Below are 20,257 nucleotides of genomic sequence, written 5' to 3'. Positions count from 1 at the left end.
AATTTTAGAAGTATATTTATACATGTTTTAAGAATACATAGTAAAATTTTTGAAGAAAAAAATTAAATAGTTTTTAAGTTATCATCGATCTCCAACGGCGCGACAAAAAAAGTGGCCCTTAACTGCTGCAGTGATTCCGGCCTTCTACATGGATGAAATAAAAAAAAAAAAATCTCGTTAAACTAGATAATATTTTCTGTAAAATGAACTACGATAAAAGAAATAGATCAAAAATTGACAAAATGGCGGCGTTTTTTTTTTTAAAAAAAAGTCGAATTTTACCCAAAATTTTGGTCGTTTTTCGACTTAAATTTCGATTTTTGATCCGATCAAAAAATCGATAGTTCATTTTACGGAGAACTATATACAGAACATGTAAAAAAAATTTGATAGTGATCGGATCATTCGTTTTTGAGTAATCACTGCAGCAAATTCGGAAAATGCTGTTTCGAGAAAAACGCGTTTAAAGATAAAATGATCGTTGTACTATATACTATATGTATACATTTTAAATGGCTGTAACTCAAAAACTATTTGAGATATCGATTTGAAATTTTAATATGTTATTTTTAAATATGTAATCTACCGAAATATGAAAAAAAAGCAAAAATCGATTTTTTCAAAATTTCACACTAGTTGTGCCCCTTAATAATTATAATATTATAAAATTATTACTACGATTCTCAGATCAAATCATTTTTCCCGCCACAGACTAAATACCTGATTTCGTTTAATTCGGATTTGCCCACCTGTACAAACCTTCGTTATATTTTACCTGCGTTGTAGACACGCACTGGACCGATCTATAATACAAAACGCAAAGTATAATTCTCCTTCTCCGTTCTACTCATGTACCTCTTTTGGTTTCGTATCAAACACTGCCGTTTCTTTCTATTCGCTCAGTCAGTCAGTCTTCCATAGTCTTTCGATATATTAGCAGTGGAATCTTCATACTTTAAAATACTAGAATTATATCTTCGTGTTGTATCATAGTTGTAATACCTTTTTTTTATTTGAAAGTTTTTTTTGTGAAGTGTTTGGTGTATTTTTCTTATAAGTGAAAGTGGAAGATTTTGTGGAGGAATAATCAAAAGTTTGCATTAAAGATGCATTACAGAAACGGAAACGTGAGACGTATGTATTCGTTAGGCAGCTAAGGATTTATTTCTTTGGATTAATTGTATATAAGATTTTTGTTTGGAAGCTGGAAATATTATGTATACATTTTTTTAATATAATTTAAAAAATACTTTCTAATTGAATATGAAGGAATGAACAACTAATTGACTAATGATTACTAAATAAAAATATTCCACGTAATAGTGTAATTTCTAATTGAATATGAATTAATGAACAACTAATTAACTAATTATTATTAAATAAAAAATATTCTACGCTTTAGTGTAATTTCTAATTGAATATGAATTAATTAACAACTAATTATTAAATCGTTAACTAATTATTATCAAATAAAAAATATTCCACTTTTCCAATTTAGTCTTCGCCTTTATATCCTTCCATTGATCTGTCTATCAACTTTTTTCAATTCATATTTTTACGATCACCCACAAACTCCAACCGACAGGTGTTAAATAATATTCCCATAAACAAGTGCTTCCGAAATGTAGAAAAAACATTGTCTGGGAATGTTATATGTGGGTTTGCGCTGATTAGAATGGCTGCTTGAATATAAATATATTAAGCAAACATGATAATTATCGTTTATGTTGGGACGACCACTGTTTGCTATGACTGTTTCTGTTTATTCGTATTTTATACTGTTATGAATCATTAGGTATTATTTAAAGCACGTATATGAAATGTGAAATTCAATATGTTGTTTTATAAGAATTGTTTGAAGTTCATCAGCCATCTATCTAATTGGACAAATTTGGAATATTTGGAATTGTTTTCTGGATTTTTGACTCTGATTATCTTAGTTTTATGCCCAGCATTTAATTTCAATTTCATTTATTTAGGAACTGTGTGATATCACTTAACAACAATTAATTTTATTATTTCTGTTTTTCAAGGTCATATTTTTATTAGATTTATTAATTTATTTTATTATATAATTTATATAATGAAGACGGCAGTTTTTTTTCACGAACTTGAACTAAAAATACGTGGTCATAAATCAGGCGTGCTCCGATGTCGTGCCCACAAATTCCTGTGAAATAATTTTCAACGTGCTAATTACACATTCTCGTTTGCACATTGCGACGGTATCGCAATGCTCGAGAACAATATGTATTTTCTTTGGACTCGTCCCATCCCAACCATTTTTCTTTAAAGCTTTGTGTGCACACTCAAGTATCGTGTCGTAAGTTAATTAACGACTATTTATCTAAACAATTGCCTCGAGCAAAGAATATCGGGCGTTAGCTTAACCTGTTTTCTCATTCGAAATCTTTAAATACTTCAGATCAATACGCGCTTAACAATAAAGCGCGAGTAAATTTCAGCACGTTGGAGACGAATCGATAAAGCACCTCAACTGCCAATGAAATAATTAAATTTCCTAAAAGTATTGAGCGAGGAAAACATTTATAATTTGTTAATAATAAAACATTTAACACAAGTCCGGTGCCCTGTCTTCTATTTTGAAATTTAAATCAATCTAGATTTTTGACATTTTTTCAATGGTTTTTTAATTCGACACATAAACAAATTCTGCAATATTTGATACCCCAAATTGAAGAGTGAATAAGTTAAAATAATAATAAAGTGAATAAAAAACTATAATCTTACGCATTCCAATGATTGTCTAATAAGCAAAGATCAAGTTTAGATTTTACTCCTCGCCCTTTTTGTCGATATAGAAGCTTTTTGATATTTTGCATCCACAGTTAATCTTGTTTAAAAGTTTTATATATACGATGCATCCAAACTCTCTATTTGCGACATGTAACTCTAATTATTTATAACGAATTCAGGATGCATGCAACAAATTTAATTATGTTTACTACCTTTAAGCCAATTAATTAAAAGTTAAATATTCAGAATAACCAAACCATAAGTAGCACTTTATCACTATTTTATCAAACACGAGCCCACGAGCCTATATATCTACTCTATATTGCCATACTCTTATTATTTCTATTATTGTTATTTTGTTATATTTTATTATTTTTCTAGTATTATTTTATTATTCTGAAATTTTATTTATATTATTTATTAATCTTATTTTTATTATTATTTGCTTATATTTTACATTAAATCATATTACGGATATTGTTTTTATGTAAATTTTATCCTTTGCTCTTTTATTTATTTAAATTTATATTATTATTTATCAATATTACTTAATGTTAATAAATTAGCAGTTGTAATAATTATTGAAATTAAAAAAAAAAAAAAAATTGCCATGGCTACTATAAACACATTTACAAAACAAAAGCAAATGATTTTTTATACATTTATAACCCGTCATTGTTAAATGTAAATCATCAAGTGTAATATTTATAATTTTTGAAATTCTAAAAATGACTGCCAATAAGTTTAGGCCAAGGAAAAGACGTAATCTTAATACATTTCTAAATCTAATAACGATTTTCTCCGAATTGATTAGTGGAAAAGCTAATTTTGATTTTCAATTCAATTTTCAGCCGGAATGAAGCGCGAATCGCAAGAAGACGGAGACGTCCGCGAGGCCCCACAGAAACGTTCCAGACGCGGTGATGAGGAAGTGAGGCTTTTGATTCCCAGCAAGGTATGAGAAATATTCTCGCTTTTGAAACACTTATAACAGACTTACAAATGCTTTTTTTGTGAGTTTTGAAGTAACAACCTCGAATATGAAGTATACTTCATATACGAAAACTGAAGCACAATTATACTTGTGTTTCAGTTTTCGTGAATATGATTTGATTTTTTGTTTGTTTTTGTATCTTTATGACTTTTATTTATTTTAAGGTCGCTGGATCTATCATCGGAAAAGGTGGTCAGAGCATTACAAAACTTAGAGGACAGGTATTAAAATTTGATTCATTTTACAAGAAATTTATTACTTTTTTACTTACATTTTGGAATTTTGGGTTTATATAATAATTCAAGTTATAATTTTCAAATAACCTTTTTGAGTTTTATTAATTGCTTTTGATATACTTAATTTGCACTTAATTTTTTTAACATTTGAAGTTTTATTGTTGATCGCATTAATAATGCTTTTTAAAGGATTTTATTGGTATTTTATTTGTATTGTATTCATTACATGTACGATTTTTATTTCAATTTAAAAACGTATTAGATTAGATTGATTTGACTCAATTTAGCCAGATTTTCAGCAATGCAATTTATGTGAAGGTGCGGCCACTGATAAACTTTTAACTTTAAACAACAGCTTTTTGACTTAAACCACATTAACAGAGCTTGCCTTTAACAATCGAAATTCAAACTTGTGAATGAATAATGTTTTATTATGTTTTAGACTAATTTACTAATATAAGCATTACTGTTATTGTTTGAAACAAAAATTGCAAAACTAATAGAGATGAATTCTTTTTCTTTCTTTTTCGGCCTCGATCACCTCCCACCAATCTTGAACCACACTTGAACCTGATTGATAATTTGTGCGGTGTCTAAAAAATGTGCCAACCAACCAATCGACCGACCAACCACACAATGACCACACAACCCTGTGCAATACATTCGAATAAAACCCAAAAAAAAAAACAATAATTTGCCAAAAAAATCGAATTGCGTTGCTCGTGTGTGTGTGCGCCCAAACAATGCCAAAAAACTAAAAATGCCAAAATAATCGCACACTTGGTTGGTCGACCTGCTCCGAACTGACATCGCATCGACGCCCAATGCCCGCCTTCTTCGATGCCCGTGTTGCCACTCATATGCCCTGAATGCCAATGATGATGCAGTATAAAGCCTCAATTACTGTGCCAGATTGCCCTGGGCCAGAACGGTAATGCATATACACTTGTCTTTATTCACATTTTTATCTGTTATGTCAAATCATGTATGAGAGTTAGGACCGAATTGGTTTGTCTGATTCCCATCCAAAAACAGTTATCATCCACAGTTTAACATACCGAAGAAGACATCCAATTCCGACCCTCAGCCCTTATTTTAAAAGAAATTAGTGATACTTTTCCTCTAAATTAGTCAAAATTATAACTTTCAGCAAAATTGTAGGAACAGTTTGTGTTTTATGTATAGACCACGATGAAGGTAGTAAAAAAAAATCTTCTCATTTGTGATATTAGCTGATTTGAGGGAAAGTGTTACATTAGATACGTTCCAAATCTTATGCTTTTTAAACATATAAATGTGGATTTATTACTGTGAATAAGTTAACACAATTTAATCAATTTATTGTTAATAAAATTATCTTATATCCTTATTACCTGAAGCCAATTGCCTTTTTGTGAAAAGTTATTGCAAAAATTCTGAAGTAATAGGTTGTAGCGAAGGTCACACTTTTTGTATTTATAAAATGTATCAATTATCTTGTATGCCTTTAATCATTTCCAGATCCAAGCAGCATTATTCCTTGGCTTAACACTGTTTAGAATAAGGCCGTCGCAACATATCTACTACATCTTTTAAATTTTAACCTAATGATGAATATTTTTGCTCTTGCCCTAATAATAAAATATACTACTGATACTAAAATATTTGTCTGGGGCACATATTGGATTTGAAATGCTTGCACACTAATGTTACTTTCTGCAAAAAATGATGTTCGAATGCCTTCTAACAAAACTAAAAATTAATTCAAAATGACTGCACTAAGTTTGCTATAATCACCAGATTGATTTTGTGCCACACTCACATGGAAGGAAATTGCACTTTATTTTGCTCCAAGAATGTATAAGATCACAATCCACTATTTTTTGTGTTTAATTATCTTGCCTCTTTACTCAAACTACAAAAATAACAAGAAATGGGCAGCACAGACTTTCGTGTTGCAATAATTAATATCCTGTCATTTCGACATCAGTTGTTTTATTACATTTTATCTAAATCATGCAAAAGCACTCGCACGTTTCACTTCAATTGCCTCTAATACTCCCGAATCGTTCAATTTAATGAGCTTTTATCGAACTTCTTCATTCGGCGCAGATGCGGTTTGAAAACACGGTTAAATTAAATCTTGTTCCATCAATTGAATGAGAGAACGATTTACTAATGCTTACTTTGTTTTTTTTTCTATTGTGTTCTCGGACATCAGGATCCTTACGATGTACTCTGATCTGGATACCATCTGCAACATCGTGCAGGATGTGATGCCAAATTTGGAACAGGTGAGTCGAAAATTAATTTATGATAATAAATTTTATATTTATTGCAAGTCTTCTTAAATATTCATTTTTTCACTTATTAATGTTTATGTCAACAATGATATCAACTTTAATAAAGTTATATCAAAGTATAATTATTTTATTTGATTAGTTGATGCTTGATGAATATTTTTGACTTTAATAAATTCTTAAAGTTCGTGCTACGATTGACAATATATAAAAACTATATGTCTGTATCACTCATGATGTTTATGAAATAATCAGTAAATAAAGAATTTAATTAAACTAAACTAGCGAATTTATGAGAGCCTTACTATAGTTGTTGGTATATCTATCAGGTTCTGTTGTCGCCACTATGTCCGCTGCGTGACGAATCGCACTTGGGAATATGGTATTCTATGATATCATTAAACTCCTAGCACGTCATTCGGGGGCGCCTTTGTTCTCGGTTCAGGGTTGAATAGAAATCGTAGCACAAACTTCCATTTTTGTATAAATGCCTTTAATCAGTTAAATTATTTCTAATACGGCTACTCCTGAGTATTCCCATTTAAATATATTTTTACAAACTTAACTTTTTAATCTTTATATATGATAGCACTCCTATTCTTCGAGTTTTCTCGCTCTAAAAAGAAAGATCTTGAACATATTTTTAAAAGATCTTTAATATATTTAAATATATTAAAGTGATCAAAAATATGTATTGAGGGGCATTTAACGAATAGTCTTTACAATTCAAAAATCTATGCATAAATAGGAATATAAGCATAAATATATCAATCAATAATTTTCGTTTGATCACATTTTGAATAAAAATCGACGCACAAGCTTCAATTTTTCGAATCGTCTTTAATTAAATTATTTTATATTGCGACTCGAATAAAACTTGTATTCAACTATAAGCTTACATAAATATGTTTATTTTACAAATCACAGCTTTTCCAAAATATTTTATTTTAATTATATTACCATAAGTTAGTAATAACATACTATAATTTTTAATATTTTTATATAATTGCACTTCAAGCCTTTAAGGGTAACAGACTATAACAGCCTAAAAATGTGTTTTTGATATAGAAGTTTTATGGGGGAAAAGGTAATAAAATTATAATTTTGGAGGAAGTTATTTAGCGTATACCACGTAATAAATTAGAAAAATATCCAAAAATAACGACACCACAGTCATTTCGCGAGGCAGATTTAATTTGTGTAGTTTTTGCAAATTTGGATCTAAGAAAAAACATACTTAATTCTTATAGCTAAGATATGAATTACATAGGGAATACGTTTTTTGTGTGGTTGATGAGTATATGAGAAATTTAAAAAAGTTTTCACTATTATATTTAAATAATATTTGAACTGATTGATGAGCATTTAAAAGTACAGTCTTCATAACAAGCTTAGATGTTTGGATATAAATCTAGATTTTGCTTAATTACATTTAAATTTTTTTGTCTTTTATCACATAATCGAAGATTTAATATCAAATGTTTTTTATTGCTCAGGCTGTCGTTTTCCACGATCTCCCTTAACGCTTCTCATAAAATAAAGCAATTTGGGTCATACGAATTCCATATGATGAGTTCATAAGCACAAGGATATTTCTTTGCAATAAACAAGGTCGTATTCGTCTCGTATACTATCAATTTCAGATGTGGCATGTCCTTCAATTTCTCGAATAATATTCTAAGTACATTACGACTGATTACACTTTAATGTGAGAATTACAATTGGTAGATTTAATGGTAATGTGTTTATTATTTCTATAAAATGAAAGCCAAGTAATATTGAACTTTTGTTTTTACAACATAATGTATAAATCATAGAACGCAAATTTGTTTAATCTTTTATTTATGTTTAGCCTTAGTCTTATATATTCATACTCGTGAGAATGTTTGTAATGAACATGTAATTATAGCGATTATTATTTATAATGTATATAGTTTTGTTTTGTATTCCATTACTACAAGTTTATTTTCATTATCGTTAATCTATTGCTGGTTCTACACTGTTTCATTCATTATTTATCGAATTATTACTTTATTTTCCTTTAATGTTCTGATTTTTGAATCACATTCATGAGTAAATGAAAACATGCGAAATATTCACAGCGACTCATATGTAATCAATCATTCTGCATATAATCAATTCTCAAATTTCTCTACTCATCGTCTGCTTGTACTTATAAATTACATTGGTCGCAGTCTGTTGCTTTGTGAATAATTTTTAAGAAACAAGTCTACAGTTTTTTAAGAAACAAGTCTACAGTTTTATTTTGAAATGAAGTTATTTGAATGGACTTTTCCACGGATGTGCTTTATTGCATGTCATTGCAAATCTAATAATAGTCACGATGTTGATTTTAAGACATGAAATGCGTAATTTAAGATGTGCAAGTATCAGAATATTTTGTGTCTATTTTTTTGATTGGACATGAATGGTACATGAAAACGTTATGTTAGTATAATCTAAACATAAAACCAAAGTTGAAAAAATCAAAATTGTCTTGTTAGTGTCAGTCTTGTCAAACCAAAATCAAATTTTATACAATAAGCAAACAAAAATTTGAGTGTGTTTCTAAAAGAGTTTTAATGATTTTTATCAACAATTCAGTCCTTCATTGTTCATATAAATACCTCTAAGTACGTGCCAGTGGTTATAATTATAAATATGGGGCGGCTTTGATGTGCTGACAATAAATTAGCATAGATTTCGCCATGCCATATAAACATTATGTATTGTCTTAATGCTTTTAATGAGTAACTAATAAATTATGGGTGCCAAGAAAATTAATACCTCTGCGCATCGCTCGTGACGAGAAATACATTTATATTGACTCTTTTAGCATGCGGGTGGTACCAAAATAGATCTAGAAATGTAACCGAATATTATTTGGATTTATGTTCAAGGGTTCGCCGTATAGATTTTTATCAATTTAGTTGATTTTCTGCACAAATATTTGTACTCAAACACTTATTATATGACAAGATTTGAATATATTAATTAATATGCCTAATTTTAATTATATGCATTACTATAAATATTATATATAGGGACGAATAATCTTTATATATTACCATTAGTAAGAAGGTCATCGTATTCATAAAGTTTTTTTTGTTCTTTTTATTACAGAACGGCTGTCGGGCTGGTAGCGATGAAGTCGATATCAGAATGTTGATTCATCAGAGTCAAGCTGGATGCGTTATTGGAAAGGCCGGATCAAAAATCAAGGAACTCAGAGATGTAAGTTTGATAAATTATTTGAAACATTTTTTGTAGAGTTTATAAATATTTGACTTATTTAATTGATTTTATACTTCAAACCGAGAGTTCTACAAAAAGTTAGGATTGCTTAATTTTTTTTCTTATTCTAGCGATAATATACGAAATCCTTTCTGTGCGAAACTAAATTTTATTATAAAATCAATTTTAAGATAAATCCATGTATGCCACCTTAATTCGGTATTAAGGTAAAAAAATAAGCTAAAACGTAAATTCAGCTCTTAAATTTGAATTGTGCTTACTTTTGATATCTATTTGAAACTTATATTTTTGGAAAATAGATAAATAATAAACTATAATACTATTAAAAACTATAGCTTATATTCGAACATATTATTTCTTATTTTTTAATTAGGGAGCCCTTTTTAAGCGATACTCAAAGTTTGGCAAATCTGTATTTAATATATTTTTATTAGAATGTGTACAATGTGGATTGTTTAAAATGTTATGCAGCTATTTGATGCAGTCGGGGAAGGGTTGTTTTCATTCGAAAAACATACTACTATGTTATATTTTTAAACAAGTGGGGCGCATGGCATCGTGCCTTAAGGAAAATTGAACTGAACATTGAACTGAATTGAACTTCCCGTTCAAAATTTTTTTTTTGAAAAATATCTTTTCTTTATTTTGACATATTTTGAAAATTCTGAACTTTTTTTAAAGCAATCGTACTGCTTTAACTGCATAGGGACGAAATGTCAAAGCGCGTAAGCGCCGCGTAGCCGTCTAACGGATAAACATTGGTATGGAACCGAAAATGTCTATAAAATATCTGATAATTTGATGTGCATATGTCTAATGATCATTTCTGACCGCAAAATGGCATTCTTTTTACTTTTTTCATTAGATCTCCGAAACTGCTAGGTCTGCCTTCATGAAAATTTGACCAATTATTCATCTTGTTAATACAAGTAAAATGTTTTTTGAATTATTAAAATCGGATGCTCTGTTCTCTTGAAAACTGAGTTACCATTTTTGGCACTTTTTGCCTCATATCTTCGAAACGGCTAGACCTGCCTCCGTCAAAAACTAATCAGCACGTCTCCTTATCAATACAAATCGAATGTTTTTTGAATTATTCAAATCGGTTGGTCGGTGTTCCCGAAATTGTCGACGAAAATTTGTATCCGCACATACATACACACACACACACGCACACACACACACACATACATCCATTTTTTCTAAGGTATGCCAAAATGTTCAGAAACATCTGAAACGTAAGATATATATATATATATATATATATATAAATTTTCATTTTCGATTTTTTCGCGTTTACTATAACTTGCCCAACAGGAAGTTAAAAAATACTATTTTACCCAAGAAATTTTGTTGGGTTTAGTAAATATAAATAATTCTACTTAATAATTCTAGAAATTTCATATCATTTTGATAACTACGTCTACCTGTAATTGTTGAATAGTATCCCAATCTAGGTCCTAGATCATTAGATAGGCCATAATTTAGATCAGGAATTATATAAATACTGTGTATACAAGGGAAGTGATCTAGACGGCAGGTGGCGCTCTCATACACCGGGAACGAAGCTAGCACGTGCTTCGTATTTTTGCTGTCGATCGTTTTTTATATATTTTTTAATGATCATCGACAATCCCTAACGGCCGTTTTGTCGTGACACACATTGCTCGTATTACAAATAACCAATTGAAAATGAAAAGTTAGATCTCGAAATTGTTTTGTGAGCTACATATATTTTATAATATTTAATAATCAACATTTTGCAAAGCATAATAATAGAACATAGTATAAATAATTTTATAACATATGTGTATTTAACAAGCAATTGGTGGTGAAATTTATTTTGCTTCACAATTGACGCTAATATTACTGTAATATTAGTTAGGGTAAAGCGGGGCTAGTTGAGCATAGGGGCAAGTTGAGCAATCGAAATATCTCGAAAACTATTCACTGTTCGTTTAGGAATTATATGGCGGAAAGATAGAGTTTTGAGAGAAATAAACATCCCGCGATCGGTAGTGGCCGCTGGACAAATGAGTGAGGCTCACGGCCGTTTTATTATTTTGAGGCCAAAAAGTAAAAAAGTAATTCATCGCGAGTTTGCGTCTGGTTTAGTCAAATGTTATTATTTTTTAATCAGGTAAATTTTATTCTTCCATATAATTATAGTAATTTTAATATGCACAGATATTCTGGGTATAATTCTCGCGGTTTTTTTATAAACTCACTCTTATTTTGAAATTCCGAGTTGGGGTTAGTTGAGCAAATTGCTAAACTTGTTCTGTCACTAAGACAATTACCATCAACTTCCAGAAATTAATTATTATTTTTAAGATTTAAGTTAAGTCTATGACTAGTAATATAAAGAAATAATGATTTTAAACAAAAATACTGAATATAGTGGTAAAATAATTCCTAAGATACGATATTGTTTTGTTGAATCTACTTTTGGTTAATTATTCAAAGAAAATTACTACAAGTTTTGTTTTCTCTGTCAATAAAGATTATAAATATAGAACTGGTTATTAAAAACTTATTTGATTTCATCACTAATCGACATTGAACCTATTATTTCATTATACTTTCTTAGTGCTCAACTTGCCCCACCTATGGGGTACATTGAACATACTTGACATTTTGCATTTAAACAGCTGTAGCTTTTAAATTTTACTTATTACCAAAAAATAGTATTAACACTTTTGTTAAGCTATAAACAACAAAATCCATTAAGCCGTATAGCAATTTATTGAGACTTTTCATTGAGGAGCTACATCCGTTTAAATAAAAATTTGCTCAACTAGCCCCGACCCTATTACAGTTATATATGTATCAATGTGTCTGGTATTACACTAAGTATTTAACCTAATATAAGTTCTTTAAAAATTTTATTCTTTCGACTTAACTGAACTTTTGGAATCGTCAGCGCGTGCATTTATATTCAACAGTTGATCATTATCCTCGCTTCATTCAACACCTGCTCGAACTCGAAGACCGCGCGGTAGTTTTCTTATGCCCGCCGAACGTCTTGCGTTGCAGCTGTCATCTGGCATTTTTACTCTATCAACCGACACCTTTCGGCATGAAAACTTTGCTAACATTCAGATATAATGTTGGTTTTATCATATAATCAAGTATATTTGTTATAGCAGAATTCATGTATATTTGTTCTTCAGTTTTCTGCAATATTACTTCAATTAAATCATTTTTCAAGTTTATTTAAACAATGTACACAGTGCCTAACAAAATACTTCAAAAATTGTTAAAGCTGATATTATTTTACGGTAAATTCTTCTTGGCGTTATTTGAAGTATAATTTCTTCAACGAATTTGTTTTAAATTTTAAAATCCGGTAAACTGAAAAAATGTTCAAAATGAAATTCCTTTATACCGATTTTCACAAAAAAATCTATTCATGATTCGTCGCCCGTGCCTAAAACACAATAAGCCCAATTTCAAGTTTACACTCATTGTTAAATTTCTTAGTGCTTTAATAGTGAATGGTTTGTTTGTAAAATGATTTTTTTGGTCAGGTAAAAATGCTTCATGCTACCACTAGGAAGGTGATATTTTTGATTTCAAGATTCCTGGAATTTAAATTCGAATTTGGTTTATTTTTCTTCATAGTTAAATAAAAATAATAACTAGTGGAGCGCATGGCATCGTGTCTTAAGGCAAATTGCTGGAACTTCCTGTACCAAAAAATTATTTTCTTTTAAAAAGATTAACATTTTTGAAAAAAAAATACTCTGAAAAAATTAGATAGAATTTAACTATATATTTTGAACAAAAATCAACTTTTTAATTTTTTATTAAAAAGGACTTGGCACTTTTTGCCCTATATCTTCGGAACTGCTAGACCTGCCTTTGCCAAAAATAATCAGCACGTCTCCTTATCAATACGAATCGAATGTTTTTTGAATTTATTCAAATTGCTTCATCCGTGTTCCCGAAATCGTCGACGAAAATTTGTATCCGAACACACACACATACACGCACACACACAGATACACGCACACACACACACACATATACATCCATTTTTTCTAAGGTATGCCAAAATGTTCAGAAGGTTTTGAAACGTAAAGATATACAAATTTTGTTATTTTAGATTTTTTTGCGATTACTATAACTTGCCCTACGGGAAGTTAATAATAATAAATATATTTGAATATTAAATAAAATCTTAGTTTCCCATTATATTTAGACCGGTTATTTTTATTGGCAAACTTGTAGAAAAAGAACAAAACAATACAGACTCTGAAACGTTTAAGAATTATAGCGTTAACGTGCTATGCGAATGTGATATTTCATCTTATTTGTCATTTTTGGCAATGGTGCTAGATATACTTCCTGATAATAAATCAAACAGTCAGCAATATGGTTCTCCATAACTCAATTTTTGTGGAACTGACTTACTAGCTTCTTTTACAGCCCGCAAAAAAGTCTTCATGCATAAAGCTACAGTTAATTCGGTTACGTCAATCATATGAATTATGTTATATTTCTCTATTTATGTAATTTTATTATATAATATAATAATTTTAATAATTTAATTTTTTGTGTATTTAAAATCGTACACATTTGTGTGGTTTAACACATGTCACGGTGATGATTTCCGTTGAAACACCCAGTGATGTGAGACGAGTGGATCTTTGCCGGAACCAGCTGTTCTTCTTAACTGAAAAGTAGAATTATTTTATTTTATTTGCTTAGACCTTGTGTTGCTTATTAAGAAATTTACGCGCTATAATATATAATTGAGTGAAATCTTGTTAATTTTTAAAAACTCTTGTGTTTATCCATTTAAAAATATCTATCGGTCTTAATTACATTTTACGATATATATCTCTATATTTTCAATATAGAATATTATTTATTCCTTTATATTATTATCCTGGTTTCATTATTTTGTTTTGTTTAAATTGGGGTTGATTTTTCCAAATTGGCTATCAATCAATATTCAATTTTGAAGCGATGTTTGTTTCACCCTTACGTAACGGAAGTTCACGAGTACGGACGACTAGATCGATGTCTCATGTTTATTTCTACACGAAGGTTTTGTAATCTTCCACTTTTTACCAATGTAATTTGATAAAAAAAAGTCGAAGCACTGATAATGGAATTATAATCATTTCCAATGGGAATGGATATAGCTCATGTAGAACTTTTTAGTGTTAGACACATATGACTGGCATGGCGATTATAATGTGTTAATAAGGATTTTAAACAAATAAGGTAGCCAATAATATAAAAAATGTCCGGGTGTACTTTGTGTTATCCTCAATATTCTAGATACTTTTACCTTTTTGATTATTGTAATCAATAGGGCAAGATGTGAAGATGTATATAATTATTATAATTAAAAAGTTTGCGTCAGCATTCCTTAAATCAAGCATATTTTACGAAACATCTGTTTTGGGACTACCTTTAAATTCAATAAGTTTCTCGAAAACACGAATTTGTTCCTTCTCCATTGAAAGTGTCCAGATTTACCTCGTCTAGCTCACCTTTGCTTACCTTCACCTTCACAAAAGGAGACAAAAAAGATTATATGCAGCGATCCTAAAATTCTACGCTCGTCTTATTCACAAAGGAACATCTGCGCTGCTTGCCCTACAACTTTTGCCGCCACTTTGTCCAGCCCTCGTTCTATATCACTCGTATTTCGCTTTTTCTTTTGGATGTATGTGTGTACAGAGTTAGGGGTGGGAATTTCAATATGGCCGCCGTCGATCTGACATAGGGTGTGTGTGTTAAAATCATTGTGCAACGGACACTCGAGAGGGTAGTTTGTCAGGTGGTTGAACTTTAAAGACCTTACTCAAATCTCTCAATATTTTAAGAAAATCTGTACGTCTCATCGAGTGTGTTTAGTGATTCATTTAATAAACTAATATCGATTTTTTTAACTTAATTATTTCATTATTTCTTGATCCAAGAAGTGCCATATGTTGAGACTTTTTTTCTCTTGGAACATTTTTATTGGTGCGGTTAAGATTTTGATTTAACCTCGAGTTTGAGTTAAATAAGGGTGTGTGCGTTTTTTACGAGTATGTGTGCAAAAATGATTGTGGACAAAAAGAATATTGTTGAAGTTCTCACGAAAGCGAGGATGTACCTTCGGTGAGTCTATTGTTGGTTCAGAAAAAAATGCTGATTCTTTTAAAAGTGTACTAAGCTGCCACAGGAATTTTTTAAATGTCGGTTTCTCTTAAACGATCACTTTTGTAACTGAAGTAAAGGTCGATATTGAACTACACAAAAAATATTTTGTGCCATTATTTTATATTTTACTTTAAATTTTTTATATTAATGTGTTATATAAAAATTAAACCTTACATGTGGTAATTATATGACCGGTTCAATTTTTATATATACGGTTGCTTTCGTTACTTCTAATAATTGCTATGTATGTTCTTACTGATTTATAGAAGCAATTTTCAGTATTATAAAAAAATAAATTAATAGAATTATTTTTACCAGAGTATTATATTTTTCTTATATTTACTCATATAAAACTTGAAATCAATGTACACTGATATATGTTAATCGTTATAAATACTTGATTTTAATGTGTAATATTTTTTGTATTATAAGTATTCTGCAAATATAAATTTTCATGCATTATGGTGTTAAAATTTAAGATTTTTATGTACACCTTTTGTTCAGCGAATGCGCGTTTTCTTATATTGAAATAAATATTAAATGAGAATTTTAATTAGAAATTAATATCTTGGATAAAAAATACCAATTAACATTCAGAGTAAAAATACCAATTAACCAAACCTTTAACTTTAAACGCATCAGTAAAATTATTAGCATTTTAATTGGATTACAATTTTTTACCTTAATTAATTTTTTTAAATTTATTTTATAAAAAATGTGTATATAATAGTGTGGTGCTTCATGTTGAAAAGTTGATCTTTTGACTATTGATAAAACATTTTCATACTATTTTGTAACTTTCAGAGTACTGGTGCCCGCATCAAGATTTTCTCCAACACTGCTCCTCAAAGCACGGACCGTATCGTGCAGATGGTCGGTCGATCAAATACAATTGTGGATGCCATTCGTGAGATTATCACTCTAGTAAAAACAGTAAGTTGGAAATTAATCCACTTCTCATTTTATAAAGAAAAAATTAAATAAAAATATTTCATATAACATACATGTATATTTCCTTATGTAATTATATATTGGACAAATAATCCAAAAATGGAATTGAATTTTTTAAAATTTGTCTATTACAAATTGCTTCATGATTAATTAAATTATTGTTTTTTTGCAGAACCCAATTCGTGGTGCTGTGAATAACTACGATCCATACAATTACGATGATTTCTATGCCAATGAATACGGCGGTTATGGCTCCAATTCACGCAATGGACCTGGAGGTGACGACTTTGGAGGACGCGGTGGCGGTGGCGGCGGTATGAGAAATGACGACCGCCGCGGTAGCGGTCGCAACAGCGGCGGATTTAGCCGTAACAGCGGCGGCGGCAGTGGTGGAGGCAGCGGAATGAGGTCTGGCGGCGGCGGTGGTGGAATGAGGTAAAAATCAATTATTATCCATTAATAAATAGTTTTGTTCCCAATCTGTTTAGAACATTTTTATTAATTTTTATTATACACATATTAAAATGTGTTTATATCGCCAGGCAAAGATGTAAAAGAGTTACAGTTTAAGTTTGATATATTTAATCAATTTTTTATTCCAGCGGCGGTGGCGGCGGCAGAAGCAGTTTTGGCGGTCGTGGTGGCGGTTTCGAAGACCGCGGCTCTTCAATGCGCAACAGTTTCGGTAATCGCGATTCAGGATTTGGTGGTGGACGAGATGGAGGATATGGTGGCCGAGACAGTTTTGGAGGTGGTCGATCTGGAAATGGTGATTTCGGAAGTGGTCGCAATGATTTCGGCGGTGGAATGAGGGATAACTTCAATTCTCGCAACAGTATGTGTAAGTACTAATTGATCATTTATTTTTTTCATTATTATTGATTTAAAGTTGTGAGCTGAATTTTAGATAATACTTTAATGATGAAAGTTATTTGTAAGTTGTTCTAAATTCTGCTGTTTTTGATAGATCTTATATTTATTGATTTGTTTCCATCTGTGAAATTCCAATGTTGAAAATCCTGATAAAAGTGACTTTCATCTTCACATATTTTTGTGGCATTCCATTAAGTTTTATTATAATTCGTTTTACTTCTCTTTTTTATCTTTTGGCAATAGCAATGCATGGGTGCTTACATAACTATTTTATAACCATTTTTTTAATACCCAGAATCAAATCTCTTAACAAAATACTATTATCTCTTTCTTCATCTGTTTTCAAAAACCGTCTCGTTGCCTAATTTCAGCCGAATTTAGCGGTAACAACTTCAACAATCGGTCCGGAGATGGTTTCGGTTTCGGTGGCAATCGCGGTAACTCTATGGATCCCTGGGCTTCGAACAATGGTGGGCCTGGTGGCATGGGTCTGGGAAATTCCATGGGAGGCATGAATAATGGTTCTGGCATGGGCAATTTAGGATCGGGACCCATGGGTGGCGGCGGTGGTCCAGTAGGGCTCATGGACGGACCAGGAAAGAGCACTACACAAGTCACCATTCCAAAAGATGTAAGAAATATATTCATATAGCACAAAACGGAATTTGGGATGAAATACTTAAAAATTCAAAGGTTTTCCTGTGATTAATGCAATAAATTATAGATCCTATGACACTCATGCATTGCTTTATTTCTTTACATTATAAAGTTGAAACAAAAGACTTTGCAAAGTTATTTTTCCAAATTTGTTACACAATTTTTTCCTGCTCCTTCTCTTATAAAATATTTATGAAGCTTAAGTTAATATTAATTAGTATATTGATGCTCTTCATGTGTCTTTTCTGTTTATGTGACCATACTGTGGCATTTTATTTTGAATCCAAACTTTATAATGTTAAAACTAAAATCATTCTAAAAAATTATTAGTTACACTTAATTGATAATTTATTTTTCTTTGCAGCTAGCCGGCGCAATTATCGGTAAAGCTGGTTCCCGCATTCGTAAAATAAGAATGGAATCCTGTGCTGACATCACCATAGATGAACCGCTGCCTGGATCCAATGATAGAATTATTACAATCTCAGGTCTACCCAATCAAATACAAATGGCGCAATATTTGCTCCAACAAAGGTAAACACCTTCTGAATTTCATTTTTAATGTTTTGCATGAATTTTAATGCACTGAATGTTTTGCATGAATATTATGGTTGAAATAATATAGTGTAAAAGCTTGGTTTTTAATTTCATCTTTTATACTGATTTTTTTTTGTTTTTGGGTCATGTTCGAATATGATTTTGGATCAGATTTTTTCACAAAATCTTCTTGATCATATATCACATCATGTTTTATTTGATGTATGCTAGTTTTTGTTCAGTTGTATTATATGTATTAACAATTTCCTCTCACACTTCCTCAGGTTATTATCACCACATCCTACTTCCAATTCTTCATAATCATCATAATATCTACTAACATGGAGAATGTAGTACATTGTGTAAATATTATATATTTGTTTAGTGTTATAGTTTAGAATAAAAATGTTTTTCTGTAGTGTTTTTTTTTTAATTAATTAATGTACTATTTTAAGTTATATTAATTAATATCTGTTGGTGTGGCAAAGATTCATGATTAATATTAACTTACAATGATTTAGTAAATTCTTAGCTATATCTGTATATAATATGTAATGATGCTGTTTTGGTTCATTTAATTAATAGATATTTAACTAATTTTATCATTTATTTACCTTGCGTTTTTCTTATTTTTGTTAATCATAAATTATTGATAGATATGATATTATATTTTGGAGCAAAATTTTTTGCTAAACGTTGTTTTATGTGTATACAAAATGACAATAAACATTTAATGAATAATATATCATAAGTTATCCATTTCTGGAAAAGGATGTGACATCATGCTAACAAATCAATCATGCTTGAAATGCCTAACATTAAGCTTGCTGCCATGTGGAAGACTAGTGATTTTGTTGTTTTGTTTTGATATGAACAAAAAATCATTATTCTCCGAATGGCTGCTATGCAATTAACAACAATAATGTGCAAGTTATCAAGGGTAAAGATTCATTACTAAAATTGCTTAAGGTCTTAACATCTCATACTGTTGCATTTTTTAAATATATACAAATTGCAATAACATGCCATAATGTTGCATGATTATAAATATCATAATCATATGAAAATTATAATATTAAATTTATATTTCAGTGTACATCAAAGCAACGATAGAAAATTTTGAAGTAAATAAAACAAGAATCATCGCTACAAATCATCAAAGGAGTTTTTTTTTAAGTTTGTATGTTGACTGAAATAAAATTAAGTTAATCTAACTTTTATTACTCTGCATACATTTTAATAAATGTTGAGAAAGAATTAATTAGAAGCTAATAAATACTTTTAAAGTAGTGTAAGATCATTCAACGCATTCACAAAATCGATTTACATTCCTTCACATGGCAAATCATATATTTGGGCATTAATAATAAATTTTATATATATGAACATTCTACTTTTTTATTATGAACTGCACAATATGGCAATGAATGATTGTAAAATAATTTATCAGTACAAAACAGGATATTTATGAATAAAAAATATTAACAATGATTTTCAACCAAAAATATTTTTATAGAGTATAGGATTAGATAATTATTCATTTTAATAACATA

General features: G+C 30.0%; 1 protein-coding gene across 2 annotated transcripts; it reads left to right on the top strand.

The window, feature by feature from the left end:
• Positions 1-939: 939 nt before the first annotated feature.
• Positions 940-20,040, top strand: LOC113366034 (heterogeneous nuclear ribonucleoprotein K). 2 transcript variants are annotated; one of them, XM_026607584.1, is made up of 12 exons: positions 940-1,134; positions 3,609-3,712; positions 3,916-3,972; positions 4,875-4,918; positions 6,188-6,260; positions 9,390-9,500; positions 16,491-16,619; positions 16,810-17,072; positions 17,240-17,478; positions 17,882-18,141; positions 18,532-18,701; positions 19,797-20,040. In XM_026607584.1, the coding sequence occupies exons 1-12, from the start codon at positions 1,107-1,109 to the stop codon at positions 19,825-19,827; spliced, it is 1,509 nt and encodes a 502-aa protein (XP_026463369.1). In that variant the 5' UTR covers positions 940-1,106; the 3' UTR covers positions 19,828-20,040. The 2 variants fall into 2 exon arrangements, with proteins under 2 accessions (XP_026463369.1, XP_026463370.1); XM_026607585.1 differs by lacking the exons at positions 940-1,134; positions 4,875-4,918 and having other exon boundaries at positions 3,659-3,712.
• Positions 20,041-20,257: the final 217 nt, after the last annotated feature.

The sequence above is a fragment of the Ctenocephalides felis genome, unplaced genomic scaffold (assembly GCF_003426905.1).
Source record: "Ctenocephalides felis isolate EL2017-DRISC unplaced genomic scaffold, ASM342690v1 CF-g0.4_SCAFFOLD_01170, whole genome shotgun sequence".
NCBI classification, from domain to species: Eukaryota; Metazoa; Arthropoda; class Insecta; order Siphonaptera; family Pulicidae; genus Ctenocephalides; species Ctenocephalides felis.
This window is presented reverse-complemented; position numbering and strand designations above follow the sequence as displayed.